At 39.9% G+C, this 16,675-nt stretch overlaps 1 protein-coding gene across 1 annotated transcript in view; it reads right to left on the bottom strand.

The window, feature by feature from the left end:
• The window catches only part of DNAH7 (dynein axonemal heavy chain 7), a 234,359-nt gene that overhangs the window by 102,470 nt on the left and 115,214 nt on the right, over window positions 1-16,675 (bottom strand). The window contains exons 37-41 of the mRNA XM_072740992.1: window positions 12,035-12,190; window positions 11,011-11,179; window positions 8,979-9,105; window positions 7,551-7,770; window positions 992-1,864 (exon numbers count right to left, since the gene is read on the bottom strand). Of these exons, the coding sequence (XP_072597093.1) occupies window positions 992-1,864; window positions 7,551-7,770; window positions 8,979-9,105; window positions 11,011-11,179; window positions 12,035-12,190 (1,545 nt within the window). The remainder of the gene's footprint in view (window positions 1-991; window positions 1,865-7,550; window positions 7,771-8,978; window positions 9,106-11,010; window positions 11,180-12,034; window positions 12,191-16,675) is intronic.

Genomic DNA, 16,675 nt, shown 5'->3' with positions numbered 1-16,675 from the left:
CCATGGCCCCTCCCTGGCCTCTGCCCAGACCCTCTGAGCCCTGGCACCTTTCGCCTGGCAGCCTCCCCTTTGAGGTCACCTCTTCGGAAAGCCTTTGACTGCCCCGTTGATGGAACAGTCCTTTGCTACCTTGGTTGTCTCTAGAAAAATCAGCTTGGGATCAGAAGCTGGTCTATTTCGCTTCCGGCTTTTAGAAGAGCACCTGCTATTGAGCAAGGGGCTCAGTAAGCTTGCTTCGCAGGAAAGCGTGCTGGCAGGAAACGGAGGGACAGAGGGGCCATGTAGTTCCCCCCAAGGTCAAATGCTGACACAGCCCCCCCCCCCAGGGGCTCTGCTGCAGGCCCCAGCTTCCCCGCTGCGCCCTGGTCTTGGCCGCTCTGTGTTTCCTGAACCTGAAGTCTGCAGCCATGGGGTCACTCCGGCTTTCTTGCCTTTGGCTTCCTGTAGACGTTGGCTAATGGAAAGCAATGGGAGGAGGGGGAAGAGGGGGGTGGGAGTCGTGCCCCCTCCCTGGCATCCCTGCAGGAGCTCAGGTCTGGGCCTCGGCCTCCTGATCCCGGGATGCAGCTCTCCTGCTTGGCTCCAAGCTCCAGGGTCGTGCTTTCCCCCTCCTGCCCCTTTCCCCCCCAGCTGTAGTGACACCTCCCTGCACTGCCCCCTTCCAACTGCTCACCTGCCCCCACCTCGGATCCCTCACCCCTACCCCCCCAGGGACAGCTCCCTCATCAGCTCTTGCAGGGAAGCCTTCCAGCGAGCCTTCTCCCCGAGCCCCCGACTGCCACTCAAACCTCCCCTAAAGACTTCTGTGAAATGTTGGGGTCCCTGAGTGTATATGTCAGTGAGAAAATGTTTGTCTCTTACGACTTCTTGAATTTGCACAACACATCATCATCTATCAGAAAATTCTGCTTGATGCATCTACGAAAGGAGCCATGGTGATGACAAAGACTGGACCGTTCTAGAAGTCGACCTAAGATCTGCCCAGCAATACCTGAAACCAGTCAATGGTGCAGCAGTTAACAAGAGCGGGGAACTTGCGGAGGCGAACCCGGAATGCATCCCCGATGGGACTCATGGCCAGGACGATGTGCAGGTGGTTGCGACAGCGATCGATGAACATATTGAAAAGGGCTATGGGGCTCCCATCGGTCTGTTTGGTCTTATCCCGTTGGCGATCTAACTGCCGCATCTTGTCACAGATCTCCTGCTTCTCATCCAACGGGAAGAGGTTGGGGACCTCCCCAGCGTTCAGCAGGTTGTTGACATCTTCTAGAAAGGACTCCCTTTTAATCTGAGTGTCTGTGAACAGGAAGACCCCCTGCACCTCACCTTCGGCACATTTCCTTAGGATCACTTTTAAATCCTCGTGCCACTCAAAATGACCATAGCCCTTGGAGATTTCGACCTGAAAAACGGAATAATCAGCCATGTGGGCAGCTAATCGGGTGACAGACTGCCTTCCACTCCCTCCGACCCCGACCAGAAGAGCGTGGCTGCGGGGCTGCTTCAGGATCCTGGAAATCCTGCTGATGTGTTCTATGGCAAATCGGAATAAGACCAGGCTCATGGTTTTTTTGCTCATGTTATTGTATTCTTCCAGGTGAGCTTCCACGATCACCCGCAGATTATCCACATCCTTGATTTCCCTGTAGTTGGTGTCCTCCCTCCTGGGGTCGTGGAAATCACAGAACATTAAGCTACGCAAGTCATCTTCTCCTACCACCCCGTCACCGTCGAAATCTAAGCTTTGGAAAAGTTCATGAAAGTCTTCGTCCATGTATTTTTGCAAAACTTCTCGAATGTAGTTGATAAGCCAACTTCGATCTGCATTATCCAGAAGACGATCATAATACACTCTGAGGACCTAGAGGGTAATGAAGCAGCAGCATTAGGCGCCGATTCTTCTGGTTTTGTGCTTTCATTTACATATTAATCTCAAGTCACAGAAAAAGTACTCTCAGGAAAATTTCTATGGGTTTTATTAAAAGCATAGCCACGTAATCAGGATGTACTCATAATAATGCTTATTTTAAATATTAGTTTTGATCATATATATTTGAGATGATACACAGTTAACATTCAGTTATGAATAAACCAAGATAAATTGGGGGAACTGAAGCCTATTAGAGAGGTGCAAAGAGTATGAATGACTAGAAAAGGAAAAAAGGGACTAGAGAAGGTTAGTGGCTGCCTTTGCTGGTCACTTAGATATAGATAAGGAAGCTGGGTATTCCCTTGCCATGATCCTTCCTTTTTCTAAGCCGGGAAACATTCTGAAAATTCTTGACAAATGGATAGTATTATTTTTTTGAGCTCACTTTTTTGGAAAAAAGAGTGAATGTCTTAGGTGAAAGCCAAGTTTGTTTTGCACATTTATTATCTTTCTTTTAAGTCACCGCAGAGGACAATCTACTAAAATAAACTCTGGTGATATGCACATGTTACTGGATTATAAGAAATAGTTAAGCAGGCTTGTCACAGAAAACAGCTATTTCCTCAACGTGGTGTAAGTGTCCCTTGGTTACTAACTGTTTGGACTGGACTATGTCCCTCTCCACTCCCCCCGCCCCCGCCAGTTCATGTGGAAGTCCTACCCACCAATAGGACTATATTAAGAGTGACATCCTTTAAGGAGGTAATTAAAGTTAAATACAGTCACAAGGGTGGAACCCTAGTCCCATAGCCCTAGTCCCCTAGGACTGTCCTTATAAGATGAGGGTTTCCACTCTTTGCCTGCAGGTACACAGAGGAAAGGCCAGTGAGGACAGTGAGGAGCAGCCATCTAACCACACTTGGTGGCACCTTGGACTCCCGGCCTCTGGGACTAGGAGGAAATAAACTTCTGTTAGGCCACTCTGCTTGTGGTGTTGTGTTACGGCAGCACTAGCAGACTAATGGACGTACGCTACAAGCAGTGCATGTCTGCGGTAGCAGAACTTCTGTCATTTGGGGGAAATTACTGAAACCCGCCTGCATCAGCTGGAGCTGTACCTGTAAAATACCTGCTTTGCGTTATGTTCCAGATGTACGGCAAAAATAAAATGACAGCGTATGTGGAAACACTATAAAATTCAGAAGTAAAATCGTGACAAACCACCTCGAAATCAGCCTAATGGTGTTCAAGAGTAGTGATTTGAGCGTTTTCACTATTGTCAAGCTGGTGCCAAAATAGTGTCATCCCTTTTTCTAGCAGTGGCGGCTGCATACGCAAATGGTACGACTGAGGCTTCCTGCATACTCTAACCAGTCCAAGAGCTATTTCTTTATGGGGCAACCTAGTTGCCCGATGTATGCCCATCATCCCCTGCTTGGATTGAGGGCTGAAGACCATGTACAATATTCCTGTGGGAGGAGAAACCTAAATCAAGCCCACCTCACATATCAGGTGTCAGGGCCTAAGAGGAATCAGTATGCTGAGATCTAGCTGGCAACGTGGCAAGAAACTAAGGTAGGGTTTCTCAAGGACTGTCACCACACCTGTACCGACTCATCTGTTGTGCTGGCAAAAATGCAGAGTGCAGGGGCCCACTCCGGGCCCTGACTTGAAAACTTTGAGGATGGTGCCTGGGAATATCTTTTATTTTTCGACTTTTATTTCTTTTTATAAGGTACAAAAATCCAAAGTGTGCAGCTCCAAGAATTTTTACACAGGTGACACCCTTGTCACCACCACCAAGATCAAGGTACAGAATACTTCCAGCGCCTTAGAGGCTCCCTCCCATGCTCACTTCTGTGGACACCCTCCTCTCTCTACCCTGTGATCCTATTGCCCCCCTCTTCCATTTTAAAAGTTTGATATGTAAAATTTTTCTATTATAAATCTACATGATTATCAGAGAGGCAATTTCTGGAATATTTTTATTACATTGTACTTTTGCTTTGAGTTTATTTACCTCCAAGCCTTAATTACAGATTGTTTTAACTGATACCTAATTCACGTATCATAACATTCGCTCTTTTAAAGCACGTAATTCGGTGGCTTTTATAATATTCACGAAGGTAAGCAAGCATCATAACTATCAATTCTAGAACATCTTCATCATCCCATGTGGAAACCCTGTACCCCTTAGGAGTCACTCCTTATTATTCCCCTACACTCCCCACAACCCCTGGCAACCATTAATCTATTTTCTGCCTCTAGGCTTCTTTTGCTTAACACGACGTTTTCCAGGTTAATCCATGCTGTAGTTTGCGTCGCTATTTCCTTTCAGAGCTGAATAAAATTCCATTGTAAGTACATGCCACATTTTGTCCAGGCATCAGCTGATGTATATCTAGGTTGTGTCTACTTTTTGTTTATTATGAATGATTCTAATAACATTCCTGCATAAGTTTTTGTGTGGACATATGTTTTCGGTTCTCCTGGATATGTGGCTAGGAGCAGAACTGCTGGGTCCTATGGTAACTCTGTGTTTAACGTTTTGAGAAACTACCAAACTGTTCTCCACTGCAGCTGCACCATTTTTCATTCCCACAGGCAGTGGGTGGCGGCTCTGACCATCCTTACCAATACTTGTTATTATCTGTCTTTTTGATGACCACCATCCTAGCTTCCCTAATGATTAATGATGTTGAACATCTTTTCATGTGCTTATTGGCCATCTGCGTGTCATCTTTGGAGAAATGTCTATTCGAATCCTTTGCCCACTTTTAAATTAGGTTGTCTTTTATTTTTTTAAATTTTTTTTTAGGTTGTCTTTTACTGTTGAGTTGTTATGTTTTCTGGATATTAGACATTAGATATTGCAATTTTTTTCCCATTCTATGGGTTGTCATCTCATTTTCTAGATACTATCCAATGAGGCATGAAAAAGTTTAATGAAATAAATTTCATTTTTAATGAAATCTAATTTATTTTTTTTCCTTGGGTCACTTGTGCAGAATAACTACATTTAACAAAACAAACCGGATGTTATGTACACAAATGTTTGAAAGCCATGGAGAAGTCAAAGAGAATGTAAAGTAGTAAGCCAATTTCATACCCAGAAAAGCATTTATTAAAATTATATTAGCTCTTTTAGTTTGGTAAAAGTGTCTAGACAGGAAAGGGGCATCTAAAATAGTATCTGACATATATTAGACCTTAGGAAATCTTTTTTGAGTGAATAGGAACAAAGCACAAATAGAGTGTTGAGTTCAAGCACTTCATATTTTTTGAAATGTTGGGAACAATGTGTCTAGCACTGTTCTCAGCACTGTGGATAAATCCGTGACAAAAAAAAAAATCTCTGCCCTCATGGAGCTCCCTACCTGAGGGAGATGGACAATAAACATGACAAATAAATTATATGGCGTGTTAGATGCTGATAAATGCTATGAAAAGAAGAAAAATAGAGTAAGTCAAGAAAGACTGGAATTCCTGGTGGGGTGTGAGAATGTCATATTCAATGGTAGTTAGTGTGGGCCTCACTGAGAAGGAGAGATTTGATCAAAGGCAGCAGGAAGCAGGCCCACAGGATCTGGGGGAAAATCATTCCAGGCCCAGCGCATAGCCAGTAGGCCTGTTTTGCTAGGTGAAGGGTGAATGAGTGTGAGAGCAGGAGGCAGCCTGAGGGGAGCCAGGAAAGAGGTACACACGTGAGACTGGGCCATCTCACTTTTATTTTTAATCCCTCCCAATGAAATAGAGTGCTATTGAAAGGTTTTGAGCTAAGAACTTAAATTTATTACATTATATCAATATGAAGTACTCACTAAAAATTGCAAGTTATTATAGCACGAATTTCATTAAATGCCCAAAGAGCTCAACAGCCATTGTCAAAACTCAATAATGTCACACTGAAGTGTAGTATAAGATTTGAAAGATGCTAAAAAGGGCACATACCATAAATATACAATAGCACATATGAGCTCCTCCCACGACTAGAAGAAAGGAACGGCCTGTATAATCCCAAGCCATGAAGCATGTTATGTATAATAAGGCTGCCTTTCTTCTTCTCTTTTTGCACTTGTACAAACTGTGTGCTTGCCATGTGTCAGGTGCTGGGGAAAGTAGAGAAATTTGTAAAGTTGCTGCTCTCAAAAAGCTTCTATTCCAGTAGAGACACTAAATAAGCCAAAATATAGACAGTGTCAAGTGATGTTCCGTGTTATAAAGAAGAAAAAGAGATAAAGGAAAAAGAGCTATGGGAGTTAGGGATGGCTCAGAGCAAGCCTCAACAGAAAGGGGATATTTGACAGAGACCTTCAGGAAGCAGGCAGGCTTTCTGGATAATGGGGGGAAGAGTGTTCTAGGCAGAAGGAATATCAAAGGGTGAAGCTCCTGGAGAGGAGGATGCTAGATGCTTCCTAGAGCAAGATTTGGCTACTGACAAAACTCACTCCTTTGATGAAGTCAATGACATCCTCCCCTCATCTCTCTCTCCTTCTCTACCTTTCAGCTACTGTGGCCTACTAGACTTATAGCCTGTGTCCATGTCCCAGGATATGCATCCCACTCTGGCAATTAAGGGACCTACAGAGGAGTGCAGTAAGAATCCACAGGTCAGGGGATGCCTGACCTGTGTCAGCCTTTGGCTCAGGATATGATCCCGAAGTTCTAGGATCGAGTCCCACATCGGGCTCCCTGCGTGGAGCCTGTTTCTCCCTCTACCTATGTCTCTGCTTCTCTGTGTCTTTCATGAATGGATAAATAAAATCTTAAAAAAAAAAAAAAAAGAATCTACAGATCATAGGTTTTGAGAGAATTATTTTAGGGACCTTGCTGTGGCCAAAATTCTTGAGCAGAATTTCGTTTGGACTTATATTTGAATGTGTGAGGATTTGGGAATTCAAATTGTAAAATAAAAAGCCTATTGAAATGGAATTTTTATCATTTATTTTATTTAGAAATGGAGTTTTTAAATGTCTCTTTGAAATTTTTATCTCTATAGCATATGGTTTTAACATAGTACATTCCTATTTTCTAGATTTCTTAACTACATTGTTAAAATTAAAATAACTATATTATCTATGTATTAAAAATAAAACAGTTTTAACTTTCCTATAATTATTTGTCTATTTTCAAAATACTGAATTATTATTTTTGTCCCCTTATTTTGGTATTCTTTCTTTCCTTCCACAAGCTTTTACAACAAAATGTTCACCCACATACCGCTTCCCAAAAAGAAATATATTTTAATATAGTTTGTATGCCCTCAAAACTGATTTGCTTTGCAATTGTTTTGGCATCTAGAAATACAAGTAATGTAAATACATACATTCATTTCTTATAAAAACAGCTCCTTAAAAAGTATTCCATCTCAAAAATTATTTGAGATCAAACTAACAAGGATTAAGTCACGTAAGTGATATTTATCCAAAGTCATACCTACTTCGAAATATTTTATAAATCACCAAAATTTCTAAAAATAGGAATAATCCATTGTAAATATCATAAAATATATTAGTGATAAATATTCTTTTAAATGACCTTGATCATTGGCCTTCATAATGCCACATAGCTAAATGTATTTCAATATAAATTGCTAAATGTTTCTTTTTACTCATTTATTGCTGTAAAAAAAGGTTTGTTTCTTGCATAATCATATTTTAATAACACAAAAATTTACCTCATGAACCCAGAGACGTTTAATCACTTCTTTGGTTTCTGCTGTTTCTGGTCTTGACAAGCAAACACCCTGAATGACACGGGAAAAATCACGGAGGTTGAACAAGTAGTGAGATTTAGCTGGAGTAGGCAAGAGATTCCTCATGGCTTCTTTATATAGAGCCATCGTACCATTAACAATTTGTGTGGTCAAATCTAGAAAATCGTCTGGAAATTTATGACTTAAAAAAAATAATAAAAAGAAAGAAAATGTTAGGAAATACAATACACAGATGATATTTAGCATACCTAGTGTGAAAGTTACTCTGATCAAATGATTTAATTTATAAAATTAACATTTCATATAATAATAATACAATTTTAATTCAAAACTGCTTTCCATTCATTGTTTTATGTTCAAAGAGACTCCATGGGAAGGCAAGACTAATGTAATAGACTTAGAACTACTTCAGTAAGTGAGCAGAAGAGCCAGCCGAGGAACCCTGACCATATAATTCAAATCCAGCATCCACTAAACAAGTGTGTCCTACTCACTTTCACCCCTTAGCATTCTCAATTGCATATAAAAGGAATCCCTGAAGAACACTAGTGAAATGAATATTTTTGGAGAAAAAAAGGAAGCAAATAAAAATACAGAAAAAATAAGAAAAAGAAAAAAGAAAAAGGAGAGTTTTTTTTAAAGTGAAATAAACAAGGAGTCAGGATTAAAAAAAAAAAAAGAAGTGCAAAGGGCACAATTAGGTGGGAAAGAACATGTAGAACAAATATCCATTTGGAAAAACTGACTCTCTTTAACTTCTCGCTCAACAAGGTGCCGTGGTCCCCCTTCATCATCACCGGGTAAGGCAACGGATGACAATTTTCCTGAGAATGGACATCAGGGAGCTGAGATCTGCACTGCTCAGCTCCACTTGGCTCCCTGACCTCTGCACATCTTGTGGAGAAGCACTGAACATCCAGAGCCAGGCAGCAACGTTTCCCCAGGGCACAGGCTCCAAGGCTACACTCAAACTTAGACATGAATCTCCTTGGAGAACTCAAGAGTCTACTACAGGGTATGTAAGTCACAGGAAAAATCTGGAATAAATCTTTCCAGCATTAATTGCACTACATGGTAAAAATTCAGAACATTAATAATTCTACTGTGGACATATTATACAGCAGAGTGCAAAATTAGTATGGATTTTGGGGCTAAAATTCAAGACATCAGACAAAAAAAAAAAAAAAGGAAAGATACTCTGGCCCCTTTGTGTTATGGTCCCATACTTGGAGATGAGAGCAGCGGAGGGCAGTGATGTTACCTGTTATCTTTTTCTTTATCTAGGGATGTTTTCAGGGAATAGTGTGAGGGGTACTACTTGTATTGATAGGTTTCCAAAATACTCTATACCCTCTAAATGAAAAAAGAAACACACTTTACATTACTTACCAGATTTTTAAATGCCAGGTTAAAATTCTGGAGAAGATTGTAAACATGGATTTATCACTAAACTCATTGATTGTTATAATATTAAAATGTCTCATATATCGGGGAGTCACTGGATTTCGACCACCACCTAAATATTAGAAAGAGTAACTCTTAACAATGTTACTACTACCCACTAGAATATTTTCTCTGATATTTTATAGCATAAAACAAATTGAAAGATGGACAAATTCATAGCACACAGAGAAAGTAGGAGTAATTGTTTGGGTAACCCTGACCTAAAAGCAGCTTTCCCCTCAAATTCAACACACTGTTTTTCATTTTCATTTTTTTTTTAACACACTGTTTTTCTAATTGAATTGTCTGATTGAGTTCTTGGGTCAGGTCAATTTAACCAAAGGAAATCAGATTAGATGGAAAGCCATTGGTCACCTTCTCTGTAACTCATATAGCCTAAAGCAGTAAATAGTAAACGTCCTCATAATATAATATTAAGATACATTAAAAAAATAGTAATATTACATACAATTTTGGCAAACCTGACAGATCAAACTTAAGAATCCTTCCCACATGGCTGAAATTCAATACAATCTTAGCATTTAGGCTAATTCTTCACCCACATCCTAAAATGAATTTCCTAAAGACTAGTCCATGTGGTTCATGTGGCCACTTCACTGCATGCTTGCATTTTTAAAGATTTGTGGATTATCTCACTCTCACAAAATAATGATTACATTTTCAAAGATAAGGCGTTTTTTTAAAAAAGTAATTATTTTGAGAGAGAGGATATATGCATGAATGGAAAGAGGGTCAGAGACAGAGGGAGAGAGAATCTCAAGCAGACTCCACGCTAAGTGTGGAGCCTGACAAGGGCCTCAGTCTCAAGATCCTGAGATCATCAACTGAGTCAAAATCAAGAGTTGGACACAACTGACTGAGCTACCCAAGTGCCCTTCAAATACGAGGCTTTTATAACTGATTTAAAATGTAACATCATTTAAAAAATTATTGGTGTTATTATCTTTAAGTATATAGACAAATCTCATTTTTTTTTTAGAAGAGAAAAGAGAGGCAAACCATACAACAGACTCATAACTATAGAGAACAAACTGAGGGTGGCAGGAGGGAGGTGGTGGGAGATGGGTTAAACAAGCAATGGATATTAAACAGGGCACCTGCTGTGATGAGCACTGAGTGTTTTATATATGTGATAAATCACTAAATCCTACACATGAAAGTAATACTACACCGTATGTTAACTAGAATTTAAATAAAAACTTGGAAAGAAAAAATGCATTTGAAGTAGCCCAGGAAGTACACTGAGAGGAATTACTGACTCAGAGCAACCTGACTGGGTTACAAGTCAAAAAAGGTCAGGGGGTCAGAAGAGACTCTCTGAAGAAATGATATATGGAGAAAAGGAATTTTTAAAGACTGGAATACCAGCTTGAGTTCAGGAAAAAGAGTTAAAGATGTCCAGTTAGTTGAATCAAGCCACTTTTGACACCCCATCATAAAAAAAAATTTCTCCCGTATGTATTTCTTTGAGTTTATCAAATTCCCATGAGAAATGTAAAGAATCTTTGAAGATTAATTCTTTTGGCTATTTGATACTTTAAATTTCTCTTAACAGCCTGATTAAATCCAAAGACTCACTAGAATGGGACTTGATTGGGGTAGAAACGGAGATTTAAGAATTAAGGAATAAAACAGAAAGAAATGAGCTGCCCCAGGGGGATCTGGGTCCTTAGATACAGAGAGAAGTGCAGAGCAAAGTCGCAGAAGGTGGGAAAAAAGGGATTTGGAAGCACTGGTGGGAGAATGGCCCTAAGTAAGGCAATCCACTTTGTAGTGTTGACCATTGTAGTATCTTCCCAGAGGCCCCAAGGTATACACAGAGAAAACATATACACGAGAAACTCTAACTCAAATTGTCCAGCTGGATTTCTCTCTATCTCCAGGCATTTCTCCAGATACAGATACATAGATTGAGAGTAATTCTCAATCTTAGTAATCACAAACTCAGAAAATGTACCTGGGGGTCCCATGGCACACATGATTTGAATGTCCACTAGTTTAATCATAGAACAATCTTTTAGGTCATACCAATTCCAGTGATCTAACCATTGTCTAAGCAACTCAATGGGAGGCTGAGCCCCATATACTTCGCGAGCGGGCATATTGACATCATCTACAAAGACAACCTGAGAATAAAAAGAGAAACAATATAAGAAATACTTAACCCCTTGATATATTGTCCTGTTGTGTAAACAGTGTTGAGGCAAAGAATGAGATTATCTTCTTATAGAATTCATATGAGAGAAATGATGGTTTCTTTTCAAATCAAGAATAATATCCTCTAGCATCCGTGCTTCTGAGGAATAGGGAAAGTCTTGTGACAACCATTACAGATTAAGAGTTGAGGATTTATTAATCCTCTTGCACAATTTGCTCATCAATATGCCTCCTCTTTTTCCTTATACAATTTTAATACATTGAGGTAAATGAGAAAGGTAGGATTTTAAAATGATTATAACTCCCGAGTGGTGACAGTGAGGTTCAGAAGGCTGTTTGTGGCAGAGGAACACAAGGGACGTCAATTGATAGTTGGGTTGTTTAAAGGCCTAGAGGAGTAAGCAGCAAGACTGCTGAATAAAAATGTTAATCAGAGAATTAGAAAGGTAGCTAATTTCCCAGATGAATATTCTATTTTTTAATTCAAAGGGCAATTGCTTGTTTTTAATGTCAAGTTGTCTAATGCACATGCAAATGTGAAGACACTTATGGGAAAACTTAATCAAAATTTGTGACTAAAGGGGTGCCTGGCTAGCTCACTCAGTAGAGCATGCTACTCGTCATTTTGGGGCTATAAGTTTGTTTGAGCCCCATGTTGGGTGCAAAGATTCCTTAAAAATAAAATCTTTTTTAAAAATGTGTGATTTTTTTTGTGTGTGTACAAAAAGTTATGAAGTCCTAGTATATCTGGTTGTTCTGACTTTCGCAGGGCACATGAATAGGACCAGGGCTGTACCATACGTATAGAAACAGAGACCAATTACCATTCTCTTGCCCAAAGGAGGACCGAAAACTCCCTTTCTTCTTTTGTCCAATTTTGACATGATAATATTCTGAGTTTGAGCTGCTGTAGTTTGTGCTGAGAAGTTAATTAGCAGAGGCTTGTAGATATCTTTATTGAGTTGATTTAAAAGAAAATTCTGTAAAACAGAATAAACAGGAAATAATAAATGAGCCATAGTTGGAACTATGTCCTGACATTTCAAAATAAACGCTAAGCATCACTATTGACACTTGAATTTAGAGCATCATAACAATGTGAAACGAGAGATGGAATCAACCCAGTTACCATACTGGTGGCACATCCGTGTTTGTCGAGGCCCAGTGCATACGGCTTCTCTGATTTCCAAAACCACCGTGCAGAGTACACGTGCCTTCCCAGCATGAGGTCATGGGGACCCAGAGGCTTTCAAGAAACTTGCTTCAGGTCTCAGGGGTGGGGCAAGAATTCAAATTGTCCCCTGTCTCTTTCCATATCAGTGTTCGTTTTATTATAGTTTATCTTTCCACTTAAATACCAAGTTATCTGACTTTCAGTTTGGAAGCAAATATGTATATTTTCCAAATGCATTTCTTTGGAAAGCAAGTGCAATTATAAGGATTCTTAATGAAGATGTTGTGTTTTACAAATCATCTTGTAAAAGAATAATGAAATAGGAAAACAATTACCGTGTGTTAGGTAGAAAAAGATGACAAAATTAAATGCAAAGTACGCTCCCCATTTTGCAAAAAAGTTGTTTTGTTTTTGTTTTGTTTTGTTTTTTTGTTTGTTTTTTGTTTTTTGTTTTTTGTTTTTTTTTTGCCTGGGTCGTTTTAATGCCTGGGCTGAATTTGGGTTGAGGATACAAATGACAAAAGGCTTTATTTTTTTCTCCAACCACTGCCTTTCCCCATGTCAAATATCCATTCCTTGACTCTTGATGACACCTTGGGTAAATCCCTTAGCTTTCTGTATACTTTCAGAAAAATCTTTTTTTTTCCTGTATTTTTAAAAATTTAAATTCAAATTAGTTAACATAGTGTAGTATTGGTTTCAGGAATTTAATGATTCGTCACTTACATATAATACCTGGTGCTCATCACAAGTGCCCTCTCTAGCATCCCTCACCCGTTTAGCCCGTTCTCCTTACTTCGCTCCAGTTTGTTGTCTAGAGTTAAGAGTCTAAGTGACTCTTAAGGTTCTACGGTTTGCCTTCCTCTCTGCTTATGACTGCCTTTGCTGCATCCCAAAGGTTTGGACTGTTGGTTTTTCATTTTGATTTTTATTTCACTGATGATTAATGATCTTGAGCATCTTTCTGTATGTCTGTTGGCCATTTGTCTTCTTTGGGGAATTGTTTGTGCATGTCTTCTGCCCATTTCTTAACTGGATTTTTTATTTTGTGGGTGTTGATTTTGATGAGTTCTCTATAGACTCTGGATACTCTTTGTTTCCATGAATTTTTTTTTTTTTTAGCTCTTCTTTAATTCCCTGGTTAACCTATTCATTCTTCAGTAAGATGTTCTTTAACCTCTATGTATTTATCATCTTTCCAAATTTTCCTTCTGATTGATTTCAAGTTTCATAGCATTGTGGTTGGAAAATATGCGTGGTATGATCTCAATCTTTTTGTACTACTCAAAGCCTGATTTGTAATCTAGGATGTGATCTATCCTGGAGAATGTTCCATGTGCACTTGGAAAGAATATGTATTCTTCTGCTTTAGAATGAAGTGTTCTAGTGCTCGCTTCGGCAGCACATATACTAGAATGAAGTGTTCTAACTATATCTGTTAAGTCCATCTGGTCCAGTGTGTCATTCAAAGCCCTTGTTTCCTTATTGATCTGCTTAGATGATCTGTCCATTGCTGTTAGTGTAATGTTAAAGTCCTCTATTACTATTGCAGTATGAATTTCCTTATGTTTGTTATTAATTGATTTACATATTTGGGTGCTCCTGAGTTGGGGACATGAATATTAACAATTGTTCAATTTTGTTGGACAGACCCCTTTGTTATTCTATAGTGCCCTTCTTCATCTCTTATTAGTCTTTGGTTTAAAATCTAGTTTGTCTAAGTATGGCTCCTCCAGTTTTCTTCTGATGACCATTAACATGATAAATGGTTCTCCATCCCCTCACTTTCATTTTTTTTTTGAAAGATCTTATTTGAGGTAGAGATAAAGTGAATGAGTGAGCAGGAGTAAGGGAGTAGAGAGGGAGAGAAAGAAAGAAGCAAGCTCCTTGCTGAGCAGGGAGCCAGACGAGGGGCTCAATCCCAGGACCCTTGGATCATGCATGACCTGAGCCAAAGGCAGATACTTAACCAATTGAGCCACCCAGGCGCCCCCATCTTCTCACTTTCCCTCTAGAGTGAAAGTCTAAGTCTTTGGGTCTAAAATCAATCATTTCAAAGCAGCATATCAATGAGGTTTTTTTTTAATCTATTCTGATACCTTATGTCTTTTTATTGGAGCATTAAGTCCATTTACATTCAGAGTAATTATCCACAAATATAATTTACTGCCATTGTATTACCTGTAAAGTAACTGTTCCTGTAGATTGTTCCTTTCTAGTATTTGTTGCTTTATGTCTCTCTTTCCCACTCACAGGGTCCTTTTTAATATTTCTTTTTTTTAATATTTCTTTTTTTAAGAAAGATTTTTCATTTATTTATTATTCACAAGAGACACACAGAGAGAGAGAGAGAGAGAGACGGAGAGGGAGAGGGAGAGGAAGGAGGAGGCTCCATGCAGGAAGCCTGACACAGGACTTGATCCCAGGACTCTGGGATCATGTCCTGAGCCAAAGGCAGACACTCAACTGCTAAGCCACCCAGGTGTCCCCTCTTTAATATTTCTTGAAGTCCTGGTTTAGTGTTCATGAGCTCCTTTAGTCTTAGCTTGTCTTGAAAACTCTATTTTTCCTTCTACTCTGGATGACAACCTTGCTGGATAAAGTATTCTTGGCTGCATATTTTTCTTCTTAGCATGTTAAATATTTCATACCACTCTCTTATGTCCTGTCAAGTTACTGTGGACAGATCTGCTGCTCACTTTATGTATCTACCTTCGTAGGTTAAGATAAAAGAATGCTCTCTCAATCTTTGTATTTGGCAAGTTTCACTGTGCTATGTCTTGGTGTTGACCTGTCCTTGTTGATTTTGCAGGGAGTACTCTATGCCTCTTCGACTTGAATGCCTGCTTCCTTCCCCAGATTAGGGAAGTTCTCAGTGATAATTTGCTCAAACAAACCTTCTGCCCTCTTTTCCCTGTTCTCCTTTCTCAGGGACTCCTGTGAGATAGATGTTGTTGTGCTTTCTGGAATCAGCGAGTTCCATAAGGCTATACTCATGATCGGATAGTTCTCTTTCCCTATTCTTTTCAGCTTCATTGTTTTCCATAATTTTATCTTCTGTATCACCTAGTCATTCATCTGCTCCTTCCATCCTCGCTGTGATTACATCCAGTCAGTTCTGCATCTCAGTTACAGCAATTTTATATTTCAGCCTGACTAGTTTTTAGGTCTTTTATCTCTGCAGCCAAGGTTTCTCTGGTGTCTTCTATGCTTCTTTCAAGCCCAGCCAGTGTTCCTATGATTGTGGTTTTAAATTCTTGTTCCGTTGTATTGCTGACATCTGTTTTGAGCAAATCCCTGGCTGTGATTTATTCTTGGTCTTTCTTAGGGAGAGAAGTCCATCATCTTATCCTTGTGTCTAGGCTTGTGTCTTCTGTGTGTTCTGACCGTAATACTGTATTAAGCAGGAGTCACACACTGTCCAGGGCCTGGTGCTTCAGGAAGTGTTTCTGGTGTGTGCTGTGTGAGCCCTGCTGCTGTGTTTTGGCTGCCCTTTCCCAGAGGTCAGTCCTCTGCAGAGTTCCTCCTTACTTGCAACGGGGAGTGTTTGGACCTTTAATTAGGTGTGCTTTGATTTCCTAGGGGAAAAAAAAAAAAACCCTCATCCAAAAAAGAGAAAAGGAAAAAGAACAAAAAACACCTACCACACCCACACAGACTAACAAAAGACTAGAAACCTAACAGAAAAAAGAAAACTTAAAAGAAAAAAAGAAGAGATAAGCCTGATTCAAAAAATGAGAAAAGGAAACAAAGAAATGAGCAAAAAAACTATAAGCCTGACTCCAAAAGAAAAAGAAAACAAAAAGATTATTCAGAAAGTTTAAAAAGATTAAAAATAGAAAAAAGAAGAAAGCCTGGTCCTATTTCCACTAGAATTGATGATGCTTCGGAGCACTCAAAGATCAGTAGATTTGGTATATTGTGGGGGGAAGGGGCCTATGTTGTTCTTCTGAGGGGGAGGCCTTTTATGCTGGCTTACAGCCCGACCTACACTTGTAGGGACGCAATGGGGTGGGGTTTGGTGTATATGACTCCAGCTTCCACTCTAGGTGCTATGTTTCTCTCTGAAGTCCAACTATACTGGCGAGGTGGGGCAGGGGGTTGCGATATATATGGAAGATGGCACCACACTACCTTCTCCTCCCCAGGGAGCCAACCTCCCACCAGCACTATTCAGGAGGCACTCACAGAAAAGCAAATAATCTCCCCTCCTGTGTCCCAGGCCCTCATCAGATCCTCACCCTCAAACTGTCTGTGCCTGGCCATCAGCATGCCCTCCACCTTAGTTCTC

This window comes from Vulpes vulpes, chromosome 16 (genome assembly GCF_048418805.1).
Source record: "Vulpes vulpes isolate BD-2025 chromosome 16, VulVul3, whole genome shotgun sequence".
NCBI lineage: Eukaryota > Metazoa > Chordata > Mammalia > Carnivora > Canidae > Vulpes > Vulpes vulpes.
Note: the sequence above shows the minus strand (reverse complement) of the source record. Positions and strands in the feature narration are given on the sequence as shown.